The sequence below is a fragment of the Rhincodon typus genome, chromosome 37, assembly GCF_021869965.1.
Source record: "Rhincodon typus isolate 14 chromosome 37, sRhiTyp1.1, whole genome shotgun sequence".
Taxonomy (NCBI): Eukaryota; Metazoa; Chordata; class Chondrichthyes; order Orectolobiformes; family Rhincodontidae; genus Rhincodon; species Rhincodon typus.
The window spans coordinates 612,529-635,153 of NC_063368.1; the positions used below are offsets into that span (position 1 = coordinate 612,529).

Genomic DNA, 22,625 nt, shown 5'->3' on the forward strand with positions numbered 1-22,625 from the left:
CATGGCAGACTGATGCAGAAGGAAAAGTTGCATGGGGTTAGAGGTGACCTTGCAAGATGGATAAAAAACTGGTTTGGTCATAGAAGACAGAGGGTAGCAATGGAAGGGTGCGTTTCTGAATGCAGGACTGCGACTAGTGGTGCTCCTCAGGGATCAGTGTTGGGACCTTTGCTATTTATAATATAAATAAATGATTTGGAGGAAAATGTAACTGGTCTGATTAGTAAGTTTGCCGATGACACAAAGGTTGGTGGAATTGCGGATAGCGATGAGGACCGCCCAAAGGATGCAGCTGGATATAGATCGGTTGGTGACTTGGGCAGAGAGATGGCAGATGGAGTTTAATCTGGAAAAATGTGAGGTAATGCATTTTGGAATGTCTAATCCAGATGGAAATTATACAGTAAATGGCAGAACCCTTAAGAGTACTGATTGGCAGAGGGATCTGGGTATTCAGTACACAGGTCACTGAAAGTGGCAACGCAGGTGGAAAAGGTAGTCAACAAGGCATATGGCATGCTTGCCTTCATTGGCTAGGGCATTGAGTTTAAAAATTGGCCAGTAATGTTGCAGCTTTATAGAACCTTAGTTAGGCCGCATTTAGAATATTGTGTTCAATTCTGGTCGCCACACTACCAGAAGGATGTGGTGGCTTTGGAGAGGGTACAGAAAAGATTTACCAGGATGTTGCCTGGTATGGAGGGCATTAGCTATGAGGACAGGTTGAAGAAGCTTGGGTTGTTCTCACTGGAATGACAGAGGTTGAGGGGTGACCTGATAGAGGACTATAAGATTATGAAGGGCATGGACAGACTGGACCGTCAGAAGTTTTTTCCCAGGGTGGAAGAGTCAGTTACCAGGGGCCATGGGTTTGAGGTGCGAGGGGCCCAATGTACGAGTCAAGTTTTTTTTACAGAGCACGGTGGGTGCTTGGAACTCGCTGCCAGGGGAGGTAGTGGAAGCAGATACTATAGTGACTTTTAAAAGGAACTTATCCTTCATCCTTAAAGGAATGTGCCGGTCCTGAGTTCCCAGCAACATACACATGAATAGGATGGGAATAGAGGGTGACGGTCCCCAGAAGGGTAGGGGGTTTTAGTTGTGACAGGCAGCATGTCGGTGCAGTCTTGAAGGACCTGTTCCTGTACTGTAATTTTCTTTGTTTATAAAGATTAAGGGAATTCATAGATGTTTAGTTTTCTTGGGTTTGCTTCCTTTCCCAAAAATGGTTGATGATGTCTCAAGCTGAATCTGTGTGAAGTTTGTGCCTACCTCATGGCAGCTCCTGGATCCGCAGTCATCTGATTGGTAACAAACACTGCCACATTATATTCTGCAAGAGAAGAATGAATAAAAATTCTTATGCATTTCTTATGCAAAACCAGCTGTTAGGAACTCTAATTCTGGAAAGTAAAGTCTGGCTCAGATTTTTTTTTTAAAAAGTCAAAAGTCTCACTTGTAATTAGATTAGACTGCAGAGAAGATGCAAGTGTTCCTTTGCATATCAGAATTGATCCTATCCAGAAATATTTGGACAGTTGGTCACTTTACTATTTGAAAAGCAAGTGTCCAGGTACAATTTTTTTCGCTCTAGTCAGAGTGCTGTGGTAAATGTTTACACCCCAACTGTACTCATAACCAAGATCAACCTAAAAGCACAGCCAAATAATCAAACATAGTGCCTTCTCATCTTTATGGCTTGTGTCACATAGACAGATCATTACTAAAAGGTGCTAAAAGGAGAAATAGAGTTGATTTAGGGCCAAAAATTTTATATGTAGAGGCAAGGGGCATAGCTGAGGTACTAAATTAATACTTTACATCTGTCTTTCCCAAAGAAGATGCTACCCAGGTAATGGTGAATGAGGAAGAAATTCAGACATTAGAATGATTTAGAATTGATATGGATGAGATATTGGCCAGGCTGTCAGTATTTAAAGTTGATAAGCGCAGGGACCAGATGACATGCATCCAAGGATACTGAGGGAAATAACAGCAAAAATTGCAGAGGCACTGACCATAATTCTTCAGTTTTCCTTGAACTCAGTGATAGTGCCTGAGGACTGGAGAATTGCAAATGTTATACACTTGTTCAAAAAGGGCTTATCAAAAAGATAGGCCCCAACCACAGTGCAGTTTAACTTTGGCTCTGGGAAACTTCTAGAAACAATAATTCAATACAAGGCTGATCTGATTATATTATCACATTCATGGCCGGTACGGTGGTTCAGTGATTAGCACTACTACCTCACAGCGCCAGGGACCCATGTTCAATTCTACTCTGTGGTTATTGTCTGTGTGGAGTTTGCACATTCTACCTGTGTCTGCATGGGTTTCCTCCTAGTCCAAAGACATGCAGGTTAGATGGATTTGCCAAGCTAAATTGCCCATAGTGTCCTGGGATGTATTGGCTCGGTGTATTAACCATGGGAAATGGAGGATTATGGGCATAGGTTGGCAGGTGGGTGTGGGTGAGATAATCTTTGGAGGATCATTGTGGACTTGATGTGCCAAATGGCCTGCTTCCACATTGTAGGGATTCTGACAGACTTGTGAGCAAAGCTATTGACAGGGACAACAGCAAACATGGATATAGAGTTAGCTGAGCAATAAGAAACAAAATAATGGTTGATGTTCTTTGGGCTGTATGTAAGTTTATAGTGCAGCTTCTCAGCAGTCAGTGTTGGGATCCATGTTTCTTCTGATATATATTAATAACCTAGACTTTGGTGCAAGGTGCAATTTCAACAATTGTGGATAATTTGAAACTTGAAAGCGCTGAGAAGGATCTTCAAAAGTGCGTAGACAAGCTGGTGGAATGGACAGACAAGTGATAAAGTTCAATGTTGAGAAATGTGAAGTGATTCATTTTGGTAGAAAGAACAGGAAAGATAATATAAAAGGGCACAGTAACCTGGGTGTAGATATGCATAGGTCACTGAAGATGGCAGCATTGGTACAGCAAGCAGGTAATAAAGCATACAGAACCCTAGGTTTATTAATAAGGGCATGGGATGACAAGAACAATGGAGGTTATGCTGAACTTGTATGAGGCACTAGTTTGGCCTCAGCTGGAGAATTACATCCAGTTCTGGGTGCCACACTTCACTTCAGGAAGGGTGTGAAGCCAATGAACAGAATGAAGAAAAGATTCAATGAGAATGGTTCCATTAAAGAGGAACTTCAGTAATGGAGAATTTAAGAAGTGATATCAGAAAAAAAGATTTTCATGCAGCAAGTGGTTAAGGTCTGGAATGCATCACATGAGAATGTGATGGAGGCAGATTAAATCAAGACATTTGAAAGAGAATTAGACTACTACTTGAAAAGGAATAACGTGCAGGTTTATGGGGAGAAGGTGGGCGAATGACACTAAAAGAAATGCTTATTTGAAGAGCTGGTGTAGACACTCTGATGATGAATGTTTCAGTTCTAAACATATCTACTCTTTGAAGTATTTAATGTAAGGCATTTTATCCTCTGATTTAAAGCATGTGATGTTCCAAATGTGTATTTGAAAACTGTCCGACTGCCTAATAAGTCTAGAGTGTGAAGAATATGTCTCCATAGACAGCAGCAAGTGACATCCTTCTGTGCTGTAACAATCCTGTGTTTCTGTGATTTATATATCACTTTACTAAATGAGCCATTGAGCAGCTGACAAATCCACAGGAGCTTTGTGCAGAGCAAGAAATACCGTGTATGTTAAAAGTTTCATCATTTAACATTGCTCACTTTGTGCAGAATAGAAGTACAAGTTAGCAATCTCTTACTGGAACTAATGCTCGTGTGCACCCTGCACAATGCATGTAAAATGACATTCATGGTCTTGGTATATATCATGTCACAGAGCCAGATATTCAAGGTAAAATGTAATTCTAAACAATCGAGCTCAAAGAAATTTTGAATACCACAAACTCGTAAGATTTCCATTAAAATTAGTTAGAACTGCTATCATGCTTTTTCTTATTGTAACATCATTATCCTGTTTGTCCAAATATGTTCAATGCCTTTGTGCATAATGATACCTTTTCACAACTTCCTAGTTATATACATTCTTCAAGATGTGGAACTGCCGGTTTGGACTGCGGTGGACAAGGTCAGAAATCACACAACATCAGATTATAGTCCAACAAGTTTATTGAAAACACAAGCTTTCGAAGCCTCGCTCCTCCTTCAGGTGTTAATGAGAGAGGTGGTATCAGACACAGAATTTAAAAGTAAAAGATCAAAGAGTCATACCACTGATGAGGATGTATTAAACAAACCTAAAATGCTGTTAAATCTTTAATCAGTTAGAAGGTTTTAATTGATTAATATGTATATGTACATCCCCAAATTCCTTTCAAGTCACTGCCCTGAGAGAACTAAAAGTTTTATCAGTGTAAAGAAGAGCTGACATTTTTGATCAGACAATGCATGTTAGGTGTGAGACCATGTTTAGAATCTGTTTGTGTTTTGGTTTGGAGTCAGACTGGTTTTATTTCTAAAGTAGGAATTTATAAAACGCTATATTGGCTGACTATCTATAAATTGTCTGCTTTTTGAATAAAATAGTACGTATCTGCAAATACAAATTCACCCCACAGATTTACATGTGCGTGCGTGCGTGTGTGTGTGTTGGAGAGAGAGAGTAAATGCGTGTGTATGAGGGGAGAGACAGTGAGTGTGGGTGTGTGTGAGGTGGGGGGAGAGAGAGTGAGAGTGTGTGTGTGTGTTGGAGAGAGAGAGTAAGTGTGTGTGTATGACGGGAGAGAGTGAGTATGGGTGTGTGAGGTGGGGGGAAGAGAGAGAGTGAGAGTGTGTGTCTGTGTGTGTGTGAGAGCAGAGAGAAAGATTGTATTTGTGTGTGGGAGAGAGAGTGTGTGTGTGTGAGGGAGAAAGAGTGTGAATGAGAGACAGAATGTGAGTGTCTGTGTGTGTGGGAGAGAGAGAATGTGTGTGTGTGTGGGAGAAAATTTGTGTGTGTGTGTGTGTGTGTGTGTGGCTGAGGGAGAGAGAGAGGGTGTGTGTGTGCACGTGTATGAGGGAGAGAGAAATTGTGTGTGTGTGTATATGTGTGCTTGAGAGACAGTGTGTATATGAGAGAGGATCTGTGTGAGAGTGTGTGTGTGTGTATGTGCGTGCGTGTGTATGTGCGTGCGTGTGTATGTATGTGTGTGTGAGAAAGTGTGCTACATGAATTCAAGATCCCAGTTGAGGTTGTCATTCATCATTAGAACATATCGGACCAGGTGCACTCGCGTTTACAACAGTCGCTTAACAATTCCATGTTCCAATATATTTTATTCTCCACTTGAATCCACCTTGTTTATAGGCTGACCTCCTTTGATGTAACATATGGTGTGAACCAGGGTATGTCGTGGTCCTGTGTTTTCCAGTATACTTTTTACTGCTATGCTTTCTGCGGTATTTAATGGAAATAGTGATGGAAGTTAATTGCAACTCAGAACTGATGGCAATCTGATGCATCCAAGATAACCAAAATCTACAACTGAGGTATCAGAAATGATGGTATGACAATTACCATTTTCCAATAATTGAGCCTTCGTGACATACACTGAACAGTGCATTCAATATGCACTGTCTTTCAAAAGTAGCTGTCAATTATGGGCTAACCATCAGTTTACGGAAAGTAGGATACCTTATCAACTACGAACAAACTCTGACCATACTCCAGTTACTATAATGGTCAATGACAAAACCCAAATATGTAAATTAGAACATAGAACAGTACAGCACAGTCCACGATATTATGCCGAACCTGATGCCAAATTAAACTAATCCCTTCAGCCCTTGGTCCATATCCCTCCATTCCTTGCATATTCATGTGTTTGGCTAAAAGTCCCTTAAATGGCCCTATCGTATCTACATGTTGGTTGAAGGGCCCATTCCTGTGCTGTACTGTTCTATGTTCAATGTTCTATGTTTACTAGCCATTTGGATATAGAACTAGCTTGAAGGTAGAAGACAGAGGGTGGTGGTAGAGGGTTGCTTTTCAGACTGGAGGCCTGTGACCAGCGGTGTGCCACAAGGATTGGTGCTGGGTGCACTGCTTTTCATCATTTATATAAATGATTTGGATGTGAACATAGGAGGTATGGTTAGTTCGTCTGTAGATGACACCAAAATTGGAGGTGTAGTGGACAGTGAAGAAGGCTACCTCAGAGTACAATGTGATATTGATCAGATGGGCCAATGAGCCAAGTAGTGGCAGATGGAGTTTAATTTAGATAAATGTGAGGTGCTGCATTTTGGAAAGGCAAATCAGGACAGGACTTATACACTATGGTAAGGTCCTGGGGAGTGTTGCTGAACAAAGAGACCTTGGGGTGCAGGTTCATAGTTCCTTTAAAGTCCCAAGTAGACAGGATAGAAGGCATTTGGTATGCATGCCTTTATTGGTCAGTGCAGTGAATATAGGAGTTGGGAGGTCATGCTGTGTCTGTACAGGACATTGGTTAGGCCACTTTTGGAATACTACATTCAATTCTGGTCTCCCGGCTATAGGAAAAATGTTGTGGAGCCTTGAAAGGGTTCAGAAAAGATTTACAAGGATATTGCCAGGTTTGGAAACGCTGAATATGCTGGGGCTACTTTCCCTGGAGCATCAGAGGCTGAGGAGTGACCTTATACAGGTTTATAAAATCGTGAGAACCAGGGATAAGGTGAATATATAACATCTTTTCCCTGAAGTCCAAAACTAGAGGGCATAGGTTTAAGGTGAGAGGGGAAAAATTTAAAAGGGACCTAAGGGGCAACGTTTTCACACAAGGGTGGTGTGTGTATGGAATGAGCTGCCAGAGGAAGTGGTTGAGGCTGGTACAATTACAACATTTAAAAGGCATCGGGATGGATATATGAATAGGAAGGGTTTAGCGGGATATGGGCCAAATGGGACTAGATTTATTTAGGATATCTGGTCGGTATGGATAAGTTGGACTGAAGGGTCTGTTTCCATACTGTACTGCTCTACGACTCTAGAGTGGGAGGTTTCTGCAGCCCCTGATGAGCTGCCTCACTCCAGGACAAAAGTATAAACTTGGAAATAATACAGGCGTGTCAGAAGGGAACTATAACTGTCAAAGGTGATTTTAATCTGCATATTGACGGGACAAATCAGATGGGCAAGGGTAATGTAGAAGATAAATTTATACGGTGGATCAAGGATTGTTTCTTGAAGCAATATGTTGTGCAATCCATCAGAGAAAAGGCCATTTTATGTCTAGTAATGTGTAATGAGCTAGGATTAATAAGAGATCTCATAGTTCAGGAATGTATAGGGGAAAGTGAACACAACATTTTATGGGAGAGCAATTCAGGTCTGAAACCAGTGTCTTCAACTGAATGACAATTCCAGAGGTATAAAGAAAAAGATATCTAAAGGAACTTGGTAAATGAACTAAAGGGCAGGTTAGTATATGAACAGTCACAGATATTTAAGCAGATACTTCATAACACTCAATAAAATTTATTTTGGTCAAAACAAGGACTAGATGGGAAGGATGAACTACCCATAGTTATCAAAGGCGGTCAACTAGAGTATCCAATCAAAAATGAAGGCATAAAAAGGAGTGAAAGCTAATGGTAGGCCAGAGGATTTTTTTTTGTAGGAACCAACAGTAGATTAATCACAATAAGAAGGGAGAAAATTGATTATGGCAAGAAACATAAAAACAGTTCCTATACATATATAAAAAAGGAAAGAGTGTAGCTAAAGTCAGTGCAGGACCCTTGGAGGATGTGACTGGGGAATTGATAACAGGAAACAGGGAATTGCCAGATACTTTAAACTAACGTTTTGCATTGATTTTCATGGTCCACATCCTTCCATTCCTCACATATTCATGTGCTTAGCTAAAAGTCCCTTGAATGTCCCTATCATATCTACGTCCACCACCACTCCTGGCAGCATGTTCCAGACTCCTATCACTCTCTGGGTAAAAACTTGCTCCTCACATCTCCTTTGAACTTTCCCCTCCACCTCAAATGCATGCCCCCTAGCATTAGACATCTTAACTCTGGGAAGAAAATTCTTACTGTGAACCCTATCTATGCATCTCATAATTTTTCAGACTTCTCTCAAGTCTTCCCTCAGCCTCCACTGCTCCAGAGAAAACAACCCAAGTTTTGCTTGTGTCTCCTTATACTTCATACCCAGCATCACTGCTCCTTCATCAGGTGGAGTGAAGAGAAGCATGCAGGCACATACTTTAAAGGCATTTCTGGCCCCCATATATGCAACTGATCGATATTCTGCTGTATCGTTTGACAGCCTTCTACACTATCCACAGCTCCACCGATCTTTGTGTCATCTGCAAACTTACTAACCCATCCTATCTACATTTTCCTCCAAGTCATTTATATATATCACAAACAGCAGAGATCCCAGTGCAGATTCCTGCAGATTACCACTAGTCATGAACCTCCAGCCAGAAAAACACCCTTCCACCATTACGCTCTGCCTTTACGGGCAAGACGATTCTGAATACATATGGCCAAGTCATCGTGGATCCCATGCATCTTAATCTTCTGGAATGAACAAGTAATCTCCAGAAATGTATGCATTAACAGTAAGATGGTAAATAGAATTGTCTGAGCAAACTCAATGTTTGCCTGCTTACATAAAAGACTGGAGGAAATGAAGTATTACATTTACTACAAACCTTGCTGTGTACAAAGCTGTGGGAATGCCTAACCTCCTATATGCCTATGGAAACATAATCGGCATACTCTAGACTTATTAAACAATTAGATAGGTTTCATGATACACATTTGGAACATCACAGGCATTAAATCAGAGGATAAATGTCTAGTATTAGATACTTCAAAAAGCAGAAATGGCTACAGGTGGATTTAAACTAAAATGGCAGTGTGATGGGAACATATACGGGGCGAAACAAGGGCAAAAGCAAAAGACAGAATGGAAAATAAGAAAAGTGATAGGCAGAGAATTCAAGAGCAAGAATCAAATGGGTCCACACTGCAAAATAATGCTAGCTGAACTAAGAATGGCAAAAAGACAAGCTTTAAGGCCTTGTGTCCTAATGCACTTGAAATGTCACAAACTTCAATGTTAAGAGCCTAGTCCAGGAAAGCGGACTAGTGTAGATAGTAGAGATAACACAGTATGGAGCTGGAGAAGCACAGTAGACCAGGCAGCATCAGAGGAGTGTAGATAGTAGTGTATTTTTGATGGTACAGATTCAATGGGCAAAAGAGATTCTAAGATTCTATGACACAAAAAAATTCCAAAAATTTTGGGAAACACAGGGTCTGGTGAAATGGAGGAACTGAAAATAATCAGTATTAGTATGAAAATGGTGCTGGTGAAATTGATGGGATCCAAGGCCTCCCCAGGGCCAAATAATCTACATTCCCGAATGCCCAAAGAAGTAGCCCTAGAAATAGTGGATGCATTGGTGGACATCTTTCAACATTCTGCAGACTCTGGAACAATTCCTATGGATTGAAGGGTAGCTAATGTAACCCTGCTGTTTAAAAACAACAATAGAGAGAGAAAAGGAAAATATCAACCAGTCAGCTTGACATCACTAGTACAGAAAATACTGGAATCCATTATAAAAGATTTAATAGTAGAGCATTTGGACAAGAGTCAGCATGGATTTACAAAAGGGAAATCTATTGGATTTTTTGAGGATGGAGAGATGATGGCCTAGTCATATTATTGCTAGACTATTAATCCAGAGATTTAGATAATGTTATGGCTACCTGGGTTCAAATCCTGCATGGCAGATTGTGGAATTTGAATTCAATAAAAATTTGGAATTAGGGGCCAATGATGAACGTGACATTGTTGATTGTCAGGAAAAAAACCCAGCTGGTTCACTAATGTCCTTTAGGGAAGGAAACTGTCATCTTTAACTGGATTGGCTACATGTTACTCCAGACCCAAAGCAATATAGTTAATTCCCAACTGTCCTTTGGGCAATTAGGGATGGGCAATGAATACTGGCTTGGCCTGCGACACCTACATCCCATGAAAATACAAGAAACAACTAGTAGATTTGAGAAGGGGAGCCAGTGAATGTCGTTTACTTGGATTGTCAGAAGATCCTACAAAAGATTTGTACGAAGAATTAAAGTGCATGGGATTGGGAGTAGTGTACTGAACTGGTTGGCAAATAGGAAACAAAGTGTAGGAATAAATTAGTCATTTTCCTAGTTGGCAGTCAGTGACTAGTGGAGTAAATAGGGATCAGTGCTTGCACCCCAGCTATTCATGATATATATTAATGATTTAGATGAGGGAACTAAATGTAATTTATCCAAGTTTGCAGATGGCAAATAGCTGGGTGGGAGGGTGAACTGTGAGGAGGATGCAGAAACGCTTAAGCATGAATGGGCAAATTGAATGAATGGACAAATGCATGTCAAATGAAGTATAATGTGGATAAATGTGAGGTTAATTTGGTAGCAAAAACAGGAAGGCAGATTATTATCTGAAAATAGCAATAGATTGGGAATGGGGGAAGTGCAATAAATCTGGGTGTCATTGTACATCACTTGCTGAAAGTAAGCATGCAGGTGCAGCAGGTAGTGAAGAAGGCAAATGGTATGTTGGCTTTTATAGCCAGAGGAGTTGAGTACAGAAGCAGGGATATTTTGCCTCAATTCTACAGAGCCTTGGTGAGACTACATGTGGGGCATTTTGTGCTGGTTATGGAGGGAGTGCAACAAAGGTTTACCAGACTGATTCCTGGGAGGACAGGACTGACTAATGAAGAGAGATTGAATCGGTTAGGACTAGATTCACCAGGGTTTAGAAGAATGAAACTGGGATGGCACGGTGGCTCAGTGATTATTAACTGCTGCCTCACAGCATCAGGGACTCAGTTTCGATTTCCCCCTTGGGTGACTGTCTTTGTGAAGTTTGCACATTCTCCGTGGAATCTGCGTGGAATTCCTCTGGGTGATCTAGTTTCCTCCTACAGTCCAAAGATGAGCAGGTTAGATGGATTAGCGATGCTAAATCGCCCGTGGTGCTCAGGAATGTGCAGGCTAAGTGGATTAACCATGGGAAACGCAGAGTTATGGGGACTGGGCATTAGGGTGGGACTGGGTGTGATGCTCTTTACAGGATCGGTGTGGACTCAATGGGCCAAAAGGCCTGCTTCCACACTGTATAGATTCTATGATAGATGATCTAACAGGGCTAGACAGAGTAAATGCAGGATGGATTTTCCTGTTGACCAGGGAGTCCAGAATCAGGGATACGGTGTTGGCCATTTAAGACTGAGATGAGGAGAAATTTCTTCACCCAGAGAGTGGTGAGTTTGTGGAACTGTCTGCCACAGAAAGGGGTTGAAGCCAAATTATTGAATGTTTTTGTAGTGATTGGAATGAAGTGGATCACAGTGACTATGATATCCTTGATTGGAGTTGTTAACGTGGGCCAAACAGGATACCCTGGCCGTCCAATATAAACAGGGGATTCAGAATCTCCTCAGTTGAGGGACTGACTCCAAGCTGGCTGGCTGCAGCCAGTGTAATGTGCACACGTAAATAAAGGGTGACTTGGTGATGGGATACCGGCCTCTGTGCAGTTATTTTAGTGGCGATGGGAGAAAACAATACGTGCCTGAAGAACATTTGCTTGCAACAGTCATCTCTGAGTTGGGGTAAGCATTTCTGGCATCATGCCTTTATTTGGGAAGCTTGACTCATTAAATTCTGCCATTGAAGATTGAGCCCAGTATGTGGAAAGAATGCATTTTATTTTCGGGCAAATGACAGTTGGGCAGAAGAAAAGCAACAAGTAATCCTTCCGACTGCTTGCGGTCTTGCAGCATTTTCGGTTATAAAGGGCTTAACTTTCCCCGAAGCACTAGACACTAAAATTTTCCAAGAGATGACGGATTTGGTTAAGGGATATTACGATCCCAGGCATCCTCTAATTCTGAGACACTATCTGTTTTATTTGGCTGTTCGAGAACCGGGGTAATCCATTTCAGGATTTTTGACGAAGTTAAGATGGCTGGCAGAGGCATGTGATTTTGGGTTAACCCTGAATGAAATGTTGAGAGACTTTTTGGTGTATGGGATTATTGACGTAACCGTGCAAATGCGCCTACTAAGTGAAGCCCAACTGGACTTCAAACAGGCACTACAACTAGTTTTGTCATTAGAAAATGCAGCAAATTGAGTATGGGAGCTATATGGAATCCCAATGGACACCCTCACCTGTCTGACTGAGATTGGAGAAGACCACATAAGTGTAGACAATCGCAGAGCCTCTCGCAGGGCATATCCTGAGCAGAGTGACACTAGGCCAGCCCACAGCAGAAGTCCACAACAAAGTGGCTAAAATGTTCTTCAGGATCTGGCCCTGAAAGCCATTGTAGTTGCTGCAGGTATGCAGACTTGAGAAAGCAAATGAGTTCTACAAGACCTGACTTAAATAAGAAAACTTGTAGGCTGGTATCTAGGAGAGTGCATACCCTGGAAAGTCCCCCTACATGTGGGTTGGAACAATTAAATTGCTTAGCAACATCCAAATCAGAACCCCAATTAAAATTAATGTTTGGTTAAATAGTCATCCAGATTTCATGGAGATTGATACCGGCTCACCTGTATCTATGGTTTCAGAACCTGTCTTTACCAAAATTTGCTCTGGACTCCAACCCTTAAGTTTGCGCAAGACTGAGAACATACACTGGGGAACCATTGTAGATTAGGGATAGGGTCAAAGCCATTTTACATGTTGACCAGGAAGCAATTCTGCAATTTTGCAAGGCCCACATGATGCCATTTGCCTTGCCGGCGAAAGTGGAGGTAGAAATCAGGAGACTGGAAAGCAAAGGAATCATCAAACCAGTAAAGTTTGCAGAATGAACAGCATCAGTCATACTGATTGTGAAGCCTGATGGCTCAGTTTGCCTTTGTGGAGATTTTAAGCAAATGGTAAACTGTTTCTCACAGCTGGATAAATACCCAATCCCTCGCATAGAGGACTTGTATGCAAAATTGGCGGGGTGAGTGCTGTTCTTCATGAAACTGGACATGAGCCACACCTATCTGCAATTGTGACTAGATTAGGAGTCCCAGAAGTATGCCTCAGTTAATACCCATAAAGGTATGTACCAATATATGAGACTGCCATTTGAGGTATCATCAGCCTGCGCCCTTTTCCAGTGGACCATGGAGAACATTCTACAAGGGCTACCCCAGGTTGCCATTTATCTGGATGATGTGCTAATAACCAGGAAGACCAATAAAAAGCACTCGAAGACTTTGAACATAGTGCTTAAACATTTGTTCCAGGTGGGTGTACACCTTAGAAGGGAAAATATGTCTGTTCCAGTCACCCCAAGTGACCTATTTGGTTAAAGAGTTGACAAAACCAGATTACACCTGTTGAAAGATAAAATGAGGGCCATCAAAGGTGCCCTGGCTCCCACATCTATACCAGAGCTAAAGTCTTTCCTTGGGTTAGTGAGTTATTACAGAAAATTCATACCTAACCCCGCCTCCATCTTGGTGCCTTTACAGCTGCTATTCACAAAGGGTCAGTTTTGGAAGTGTAGCCTTTAGGGAAGTGAAAAAGCAGCTATCACCATCTAAAGTGTTGGCTCATGACAATCCCAAGTGAGATGCGGCGCTGACATATGATCCCTCCCTGAACAGTATCGGAGTATTGTTAGCTTATCCAGTGGCCCAATGGAGAGGAACGCCCAATAGCATGTGTTTTCTGGACTTAGGCTGATGCTGAATGCAACTATGCCCAGATAGAGAAGGTTTGGCAGTCAACTTTGGTGTGAGAATGTTCCACCAGTACCTTTACAGATAGGAACTTGTCATAGTAAAAGATCACAAACCCCTACTAGGGCTACTGAAGGAAGACAAGGCGGTGCTGCCCATAGCTTCTGGTCAAATTCAGCGGTAGGCCCTTATTCTCAGTGCGTACAAGTACAAGTTGGAATACCATCCAGGAAGCCAAGCAGGTAATGTGGATGCCATGTCCTGCCTCCTACAGACAAATACTCCACTGGTGGTGACTCCACTGAAAGAATCCATTCTGGTTTTAAACTTCCTGGATGCCTTTCTGGTTACTGCTGATGATATCCAATGGTGGACACAAAAAGATCTTGTCCTAGCAAAATTAAACAGCTAGTGGTAATGGGGAAAACAAAAGGGCCATCACAACCAGGACTGAAATCTTTTTGGACCCAACAAAACCACATCACCATAGAGGATGGCATATTACTGTGGGGAGCAAGGGTGATTGTCCCAAATAAAGCTCGCTGTCAGATACTGGCTGACCTCCACAAGGGTCATCCACAGGCTTCCAAGATGAAGATGCCAGCAAGAAGGTATGCCTGGTGGCCAAGATTGGATGCTGACATAGCTACATTAGTGGGCCAGTGCCCAGAGTGCCAACAAGGACAAAAATTACCATTGGCGCCACCCCACATTCGTGGGAAAGGCGGCAAAACCCTGGAATTGGTTGTTGACTATGCCAGTCCTTTCATGGGCTCAATGTTCTTGGTCATTGTGGATGCCCAATTAAAGTGGAAATGCAGAGTTAATTTGGCAGACTCAGGGGTGACGATAAAAAAGCTGTGAACATCGTTTGCGATACATGGACTCTTGGAAGTATTGGTTACAATTGAGATGTCAATTACCATAAAGGAATTTGAGTATTTCCTCAAGTCAAATGGCATTAGTCACATAAGGTCAGCTCCATCATCCAATGGTCTGGAGGAAACAGCGATCCAAATATTGATGGCAGGCTTAAAGAAACAGCCTACAGTGTCACTTGATACCAAAAACTGTCCTAGTTCCTGCTCAAATATAGGACCATCCCTTACGCAACTACAGGGATAGCTCCAGCAAAGTTGCTGATGGAGAGAAGATCCTGCACCAGGTCAGCCTGATATTCCCAGACTTGGAGGTGGGGGGGATGGGGAAGAGAAACAGCAGCAGGATCGCCAATGCTGGTAATATGCTTCCTCTAAGTAAGAGAGACAATTTACTTCAGGGAATGAAGTTTGGGCTCAGAACCATGGAAGTGGGCCTGTGTGGGTACGAAACTAGGTTCATGTGACGTCAGGTCCTGTTACTTACAAAGTTTGTCTAGGTGAGGCAGTCTTGTACAAACATGTGGATCACCTGAAAGCTGCTACCTCGCAAAAAGGGTAGGAGCTTAACATACCTAGCATCTCAGAATAGCCTGAAGGCCTGTCAGAGACTGTGGGTTCTCCTCCTTCACCTAGTGTCAAGGAAATCTCGGAGTCCAAGATGGATGCAGCCTCAATACTGATACCACCAGAAGAAGAGGGGGGAGCTCTCCTGAGATGCTCTGGTCGCAAAGTTGGGCAAAGTATGGTCTGGTATGTGCCACCTGTGTCAGAGTCTGAGTCAGAGGAAGCAGACCTGGGCAAAAATGTCACAGGAAAAGCTACAAGAGAAAGACCAGGCCTGCATCCCTGTATTTATGTTGGGGAGAGATGTAGTGATTGGAACCAGGTGGATCTTGCTGACTATGAGATCCTTGATTGAGGTTGTTAACCTGGGTCCATCAGGAATTCCCTGTCTGACCAATATAAACAGGAGATTCAGAATGTCTTCAGTTCAGGCGACTGACTCTGAGCTGGCTGGCTGCAGCCAGTGTACTGTGCACGTCTAAATAAAGGGTGACTTGCTAATGGTTTGCCGGCCTCTGTGCAGTTATTTCACGTGGTTATACAAGTTTTAACACAAGTCAGCATTTTTATGCATGGCTTTGTTTTCTGCATAAAATGTGTGCAAAATTCACAATTAATTCAATTTGCTCATTCACAAGAGCCTAATTGCATTACTTTATCAATAATGTTCAAAAAATATATAAACAGGGGATTCAGAATCTCCTCAGCTCAGGGACTTGACTCTGGGTTGGCTGGCCACAGCCAGTGTACTGTGCACATCTAAATAAAGGGTGACTTAGTGATGGGTTACCAGCCTCTGTGCAGTTATTTCAGTTTTCAAGAAGGAGTTCAATGTAGTTCTTAGAGCTAAAGTGATCTAACGGCATGGGGACAAAGTGGGAAGAGGGTACTGAGATGGATGATCAACAATGATCATACTGAGTGGCGAGCAGGCTGTAAGGGCTGAATGGCCTACTCCTGCTCTTATTTTCTACGTTTCCATGCCTGAAATTGAAACACATCACATTCATTTTATTCAGAGCAGGTATGTTGGACCCAGTACCTGGGAAGGTTTCCCGATTTGTTATGGTACCAGAAGGGATACCTCAAACCCTTAAGCACTTAGATGAGGAAGGATGCACTGGATCTCCATGTTATTCACCCATCCACTTGGCTGGTCACAACACAGTTAATTTGAAAAGGATCCCTTCCCTTGTTGGTATCTTTCTCTCAGGCTCAAATTAACTTATGTTTTAAAACGAGCCAATTTTACCAGGCTTTCTTAAATTAACAAAGTGAGTCTTTTAAATACTAAATGTAAGTAAAAATGGTAATACAACACACATACACAAAGTTTCTTCAATTAACAAAAATGAATATGTTTTGTATTCACTCATGGGATATTGGTGTTGCTGACTAGGCCAGTTTTTTTTAAATTCCCATTTTTAATTGCCCAGAGGGTAGTAAAGAGTCAAACATATTGCTCTGTGAGTTGATTCAAACTTTTTTGATCTCGTTGCTTTTGGCAATGGTTGACTGTCAGCACTCAAAGTGAGAGATAATCCTTTTGTTTTCCCTACATGTGGTGCATGGGGTGTTTTATGGCTGTCTCAATGCTATGCCCTTCACAGCATACTAGTCCATACATTAAGGTGCCAGGCTACTAAAACACACAGACTATTGCTCGCAGAGATAGTAGGAACTGCAGATGCTGGAGAATCTGAGATAACAAGGTGTAGAGCTGGATGAACACAGCAGGCCAAGCAGCATCAGAGGAGCAGGAAGGCTGACGTTTCGGGCCTAGACCCTTCTTCAGAAAAAGACTATTGGTCGCAGTCAGCTTTTAATCTCTTTTCTGTATATTTCTCAAGTCTAAACACAAAAATTCTGCAAAAGAGGGCTTTCTGTTGAGAGGAAGAGATAGCCAGCTCCTTAATTATCTCTTCCTGTTACATTTCTCTCTCTGTTTGAAGTTTCCCTGACACTTTAATTATGCAACATTCAGTAGGTCCCACACGAGGCTTTTTTCAAATTCACTTTTGTGGGATGTGGGCATCGCTGGTTGGCCTGCATTTATTAGTCATCCCTAGTTGCTCATTAAAAGGTGGTGGTGAGCTGCGTTGTTGAAGCGCTCCAGTCCACCTGCTCTGGGTTGATCTACAATGCCACTAGGGAGGGAATTCCAGAATTTTGACCCAGCAGCAATAAAGGAATGGTGATATATTCCCAAATCAGGATAGTGAATCCACCAGACAGTGACTGAGTTTACATCTGCAGTCATATTTAGCTGCTGCAGACTTCTTTAAAAAAAACACTTCAGGTACTTTGGGATTCTAATCCTTTGTCATGACAGACTGATGATAAAATTCAAAATGCAGCCATGTATTCAGACCTTAAGCTGGATACTACGTATATCGCGGACTTGTTGAAGACAAACCTCAGAAAGTATGGACTCGGAGAAAAACACATAAACAAGACCTACCTACACAGTGAGCTCAAGTAGTGGCATTACTTCCTTCAAAGAATACAGATAACAAAATATCCTGAAAAATTATAATCTATGAGATAGGGCATTATTCAGAACAGTACACCAACTAAACAATACATTTCCCAAATCTGCAATACCCTTTCATAATTACCTTCAGAGATTTTCTGGAGGCGGGAGAGCATCTGAGCCAGTTTCTGCTGACGTTCTGCAAGTTCACCGCGGCCACTGAAATCCACTCGAAAAAGTGCCATGATTGAATCTATGATCTAAGGAGCAAATATACAATCAAAAATATTAATTTAAGGAGCATAACAGAAAAAAAGGATTAGAACTGCAACACTTTTGTGTGCAGCTAAACAGAAAACAAACTCAAATTGCACTTTTCACCTCGAGATGTCTAAATGCTGACAGCTGTTAAAACAACCGAAAGGTACACAAAGGTGTTGAGCATCTAGTTTGTTAACTGAACTTAACAAATTACGTGGCCCTGGTATTTACACAGAGGATGCAGGTGAGGCTGAAAATGGTTTAAGAACCTGTTAAGGCAGGACTTTATTCACGATTTTCATCTACATGTTCCATCTGGTAGCCAGCTCATTGAATTGCCTGATGAGTCAAAGCAGGAAGCCAGGCTGATGGTCCTTAGGGTAAGTAGGACAGAACTGAAAAGTTGCAAATGCTGATTTGATTGTGAATTATTATTGTCATAGAGGAAGTTTAACAGAGGTTGAAGTCTTCATCTTCAAAAAGCAGGAAATTAGAGGCCCATGACAGGAGTCAAGAGGGTGGACTGCGATCTGGGCCATGAAGGAGAAGACCTTGCCCTGAATTGGGTGGCTGCAGTATAAGCAGCTGGTGATGTGAGACTTGAGGTTGGTTGGCTCGCCAAGCTGGTTTGTTGTTCCACAGATGCTTCATTACCCTGCTGGGTAACATCATCAGTGCAGCTTCCAATGAAACGTCGGTGTGTTTTCCTGCCTGGTTTTTAAACTTTGGAGTCTGTTGAGCTGGATTGCCTCACTTCCGGTTTTCCTTTGTAGTGGAGCGTATATGAGGTCGAGTTCTATGTGTTTATTAATGGCTTTCTTCATGGAGTGCCAGGCTTCTAGGAATTCCCGTGCCTGTCTCTGCTTAGCTTGTCCCAGGATTTTGGTGTTGTCCCAGTCGAATTGGTGCTTTTCCTTATCCATGTGGATTGAGATGAGTGAGTATTGGTCCTGTATTTTTGTAGCCAGGTGCTGTTCGTGTACCCTTGCTGTTAGTTTCCTTCCTGTTTGTCCAATGTAGTGTTTCTCACAGTCTCTGCAGGAGATCTTATAGATGACATTGGTCCCGTTCATGGCGGGGAGTGGGTCTTTCGTTCGGCTGTCGTAGGGTTGATGTGGTCTTGTGTGCCACTCTGATGCCCAGCAGTCATAGCAGTCTTGTGGTTAGTTCTGATGTGTTCCTGATGTGGGGTAGTGTGATGAGTGTGTAGGGGCGTGTGGTGTCTTCCTGATGTTGTTCATGTAGGCATCTTCTGACCCAGTTTTTTGGATATCCATTATCCTTGAAAACCTGGAAGGGGTATTCTTTTTCCTCTTGGCGTAGTTCTGCGTTTCTGCAGTGTGTTGTTGCCCGTTTAAATAGTGTTTGCACGCAGCTTCATTTGTGTGTGTTGGGATGGTTACTGTTGAAGTTCAGTACCTGGTCCGCGTGTGTGGCTTTTCTGTGTACTTTCGTTTGGAGTTCCCCATTTGTCTTGCACTCTAACATGACGTCCAGGAATGGGAGCGGTTTGTTCTTCTCTTCCTCTCTGGTGAATTTTATTCCGGTGAGGGTGTTGTTTATAAGTTTGTGTGTCTCTTCTAGTTTGGTCCATTTAATGATGACAAAGGTGTCGTCCATGTAGCGTATCCATAGTTTTGGTTGGATTAGCGGAAGGGCTGTCCTTTCTAGTCTTTGCATCACTGTCTCTGCTATGAGTCCAGAGATTGGTGATCCCATGGGTGTCCCGTTGATTTGTTCGCATGTTTGGCCGTTGAAAGTGAAGTGGGTGGTGAGGCATAGGTCCAGTAGTTTGAGCATGTTGTCTGCGAAGATGGTTTCACTGGGATCTTGCTCTTGTTCCAGTAGTGCTGTCATTGTTTCCCTTGCTAGTGGTATGTCTATTGATGTGAATAGGGCAGTGACATCAAACGATATCATGGTTTCCTCATTATCTATCCTTATGTGTTTGATGGAGTTGAGGAATTCTTGGGCTGAGTGGATTGAGTAGGGTGACTTGTTGACAAGGTGCCTGAGTCTCCTTTGTAGTTCCTTGGCTAATCTGTGTGATGGAGTGCCTCATAGGGAGACTATGGGTCTAAGGGGTACTTCCGGCTTGTGCACTTTTGGGAGGCAGTAGAAAGTATACATGCTGGAAGTACCCCTTAGGACTATATCCAAGTTTTCTTGGTGTTCCTTATTAGTATTCTCTGTTCTCAGGAGGTCATCTAGGTAAATGGCGACCTTGCAAAATGTGCTCCATTGTCCGCTGAAAAATTAAACTGGCTGCATATACCCCAAATGGCAGTCTCATATATTGGTACAAGTCCTTATGGGTATTGTAACATACTTCTGGGAATCCTGGTCTAAATGCAATTGCAGGTAAGCTCATGTCAAGCTTAATGAAGTTGAGATGCCGGTGTTGGACTGGGGTGGACATGGTCAAAAATCACATGACACCAGGTTATAGTCCAACAGCTTTGTTTATAAACACAAGTTTTCGTTGCTCAGCTCCTTCCTCAGGTGTAATGCGAGATAAAGGGTATAACACACAAAATTTTTTTAAACCCTAAAACTGGCTGCCTCTTGTTGAGTCTTTAATCAGTTAGAATCACAGAATCCTGACAGTGTGGAAACAGGCCATTTGGCCCAACAAGTCTACACTGCCCCTCTGAAGAGCATCCCACCCAGACCCATTATCCTACCCCTGATTTCCCATATCTAACCCAAACTAAACATCCCTGGGCACTATAGCATGGCCAATACACCTACCCTGCACATCTTTGGACTGTGGGAGGAAACTGGAGCACCCAGGGGAAACCCATGCAGACATGGGGAGAATGTGCAAACTCCATGCAGACAGTTGCCTGAAGCTGGAATCGAACCTGGTCCCTAATGCTGTGAGGCAGCAGTGCTAACCACTAAGCCACTAAGCCACTGTGCCACCCCCTTAGGGGGGTTAGGAAGGAGACTCCTGATTAAAATGCAAAATTCAGATACCTCTCAAGTCATTGTGCTGAGATTATTAAAGATTTTATCAATGTATACTAGAGGGGACATCTCAGGTCAGACACTGCATTTTAGGTGTGAGGTCTTACTTAGAATCTGTCAACGTTTTAAACTGGGGTCAGGTTTTATTTTTTTCAGCAAAACAGATTAATGAAGGACTGCCCTCCTGCCAGCTTTGCATTTAAATCCTCTACCTGAGGGATAGGGTATTTATCCAGCAATGAAAAGTAGTTTACCATTTGTTTAAAATCCCCACAAAGGCGAACCGATCCACTGAGTTTTAAAATCGGTACGACCAGTGCTGCCCATTCCGCAAATTTGACTGGTTTGATGATTCCTTCACTTTCCAGCCTTCTGACTTCTGGATCTACTTATGCCCGTAAGGCAAATGGCACTGGTCAGCCTTGTAGAATTGTGGAATGGCATCCTGGTCAACATGCACGATGGCCTTGGCTCCTCTGATAGTCTCTAGACTTCCCTGAAAAACCTCTGGGTATTTAATTAGGACTTCACTCAGATAACCATTTTCTAATTGAAAAATGTTGTGCCAATCTAGGTGAATCTCTCACAATGAATTTTGCCGCATCAAGCTTGGGCACAAGGCTTTTACTCCAATTACTGGTAACTGAACTAGTTGCCTTTCCTAAGAGATTGGAATCGAAGTTGTACCCTTAATCCGTAAAGGTTCCCTGGTGTAAGATTTTCAGCCTAGTTGAGGTCCTGAGCAAATTTAAGGGCTGGAGTCCAGAGCAAATTTTATTGAAAACTAGATCTGCCATCACTGATATGGCCTGATGCAGTCGTGCCAATGTCAACTGCAGTTGGAATTGGATAACCATTTAACCAGATGTTTATCTTAATTAGTTCTGATTTTGATGTTGCTGAGCAATTTAACTGTTCCAAACCAGATGTAGGTGGACTTTCGTTGGTGTGAACTCTCCTGTACACTCCACAATACTAGCCTATGAGTTATCTTACTCAATTTAGGTCATGTAGGACTCTATTCCTGTCTTAAGACTGCACACTGGCAACAACTACAATGGCTTGCCGACCCAGATCCTGAAGAAAATTTTATCCATTTGGCGGAGGATCGGCTTTGTTTTGGGCCTTTACAGTGGGCCGACTTGGAGTCCCTCTGATCAGTATTTGTCCTGAGTGAGACTATGCAATTGCCTGCACCCAAGTGGTGTTCCCCAAGCTCAGTCAGACGGGCAAGGATGTCTACTTCCATCAAAATACCCTGCAACTCAAATGCTCCACTTGCAGCATTTGCCAATGATAAAGTGCCTGTTTGAAGTCCAGTTGGGCTTCAGCCAGTAGGCATTTTTTGCATAGCTACATCATTAATCCCAAATACCAGACAGTCCATAAGCATCTCATTACGGGTTCAACCAAAGTCACAAGCTCCGCCAATTGTCTTAACAGTGTCAAAAATCCCAATATGGATTCACAATGTTTTTGAATTACTGAGTAAAAGCAATAGCGTCTCAGAATTAGAGGGGGCTAGGGGCTGTAATATTCCTTAACTTTGTCCATCAATTCTTGAAAAGTTTCAGTACCTGGTGCCTCAGGGAAAGTTAGGATCGAAATGACAGAAAAAGCTGCCGTTCCATAGGGTGTCAGGAGAATTATTCATTATTTTTTGTCTGTCACAATGTTGTTTGTCTGGAAAAACAACACATTCTTTTCACAACAAGGTGCAGGGCTGGATGAACACAGCAGGCCAAGCAGCATCA

At 42.5% G+C, this 22,625-nt stretch overlaps 1 protein-coding gene across 1 annotated transcript in view; it reads right to left on the minus strand.

Moving 5' to 3' along the window:
• Positions 1–22,625, minus strand: part of dmc1 (DNA meiotic recombinase 1) — a 161,087-nt gene that overhangs the window by 18,442 nt on the left and 120,020 nt on the right. Inside the window, exons 11-12 of the mRNA XM_048617571.1 lie at positions 17,786–17,900; positions 1,273–1,333 (exon numbers count right to left, since the gene is read on the minus strand). Coding sequence (XP_048473528.1) covers positions 1,273–1,333; positions 17,786–17,900 — 176 coding nt within the window. The remainder of the gene's footprint in view (positions 1–1,272; positions 1,334–17,785; positions 17,901–22,625) is intronic.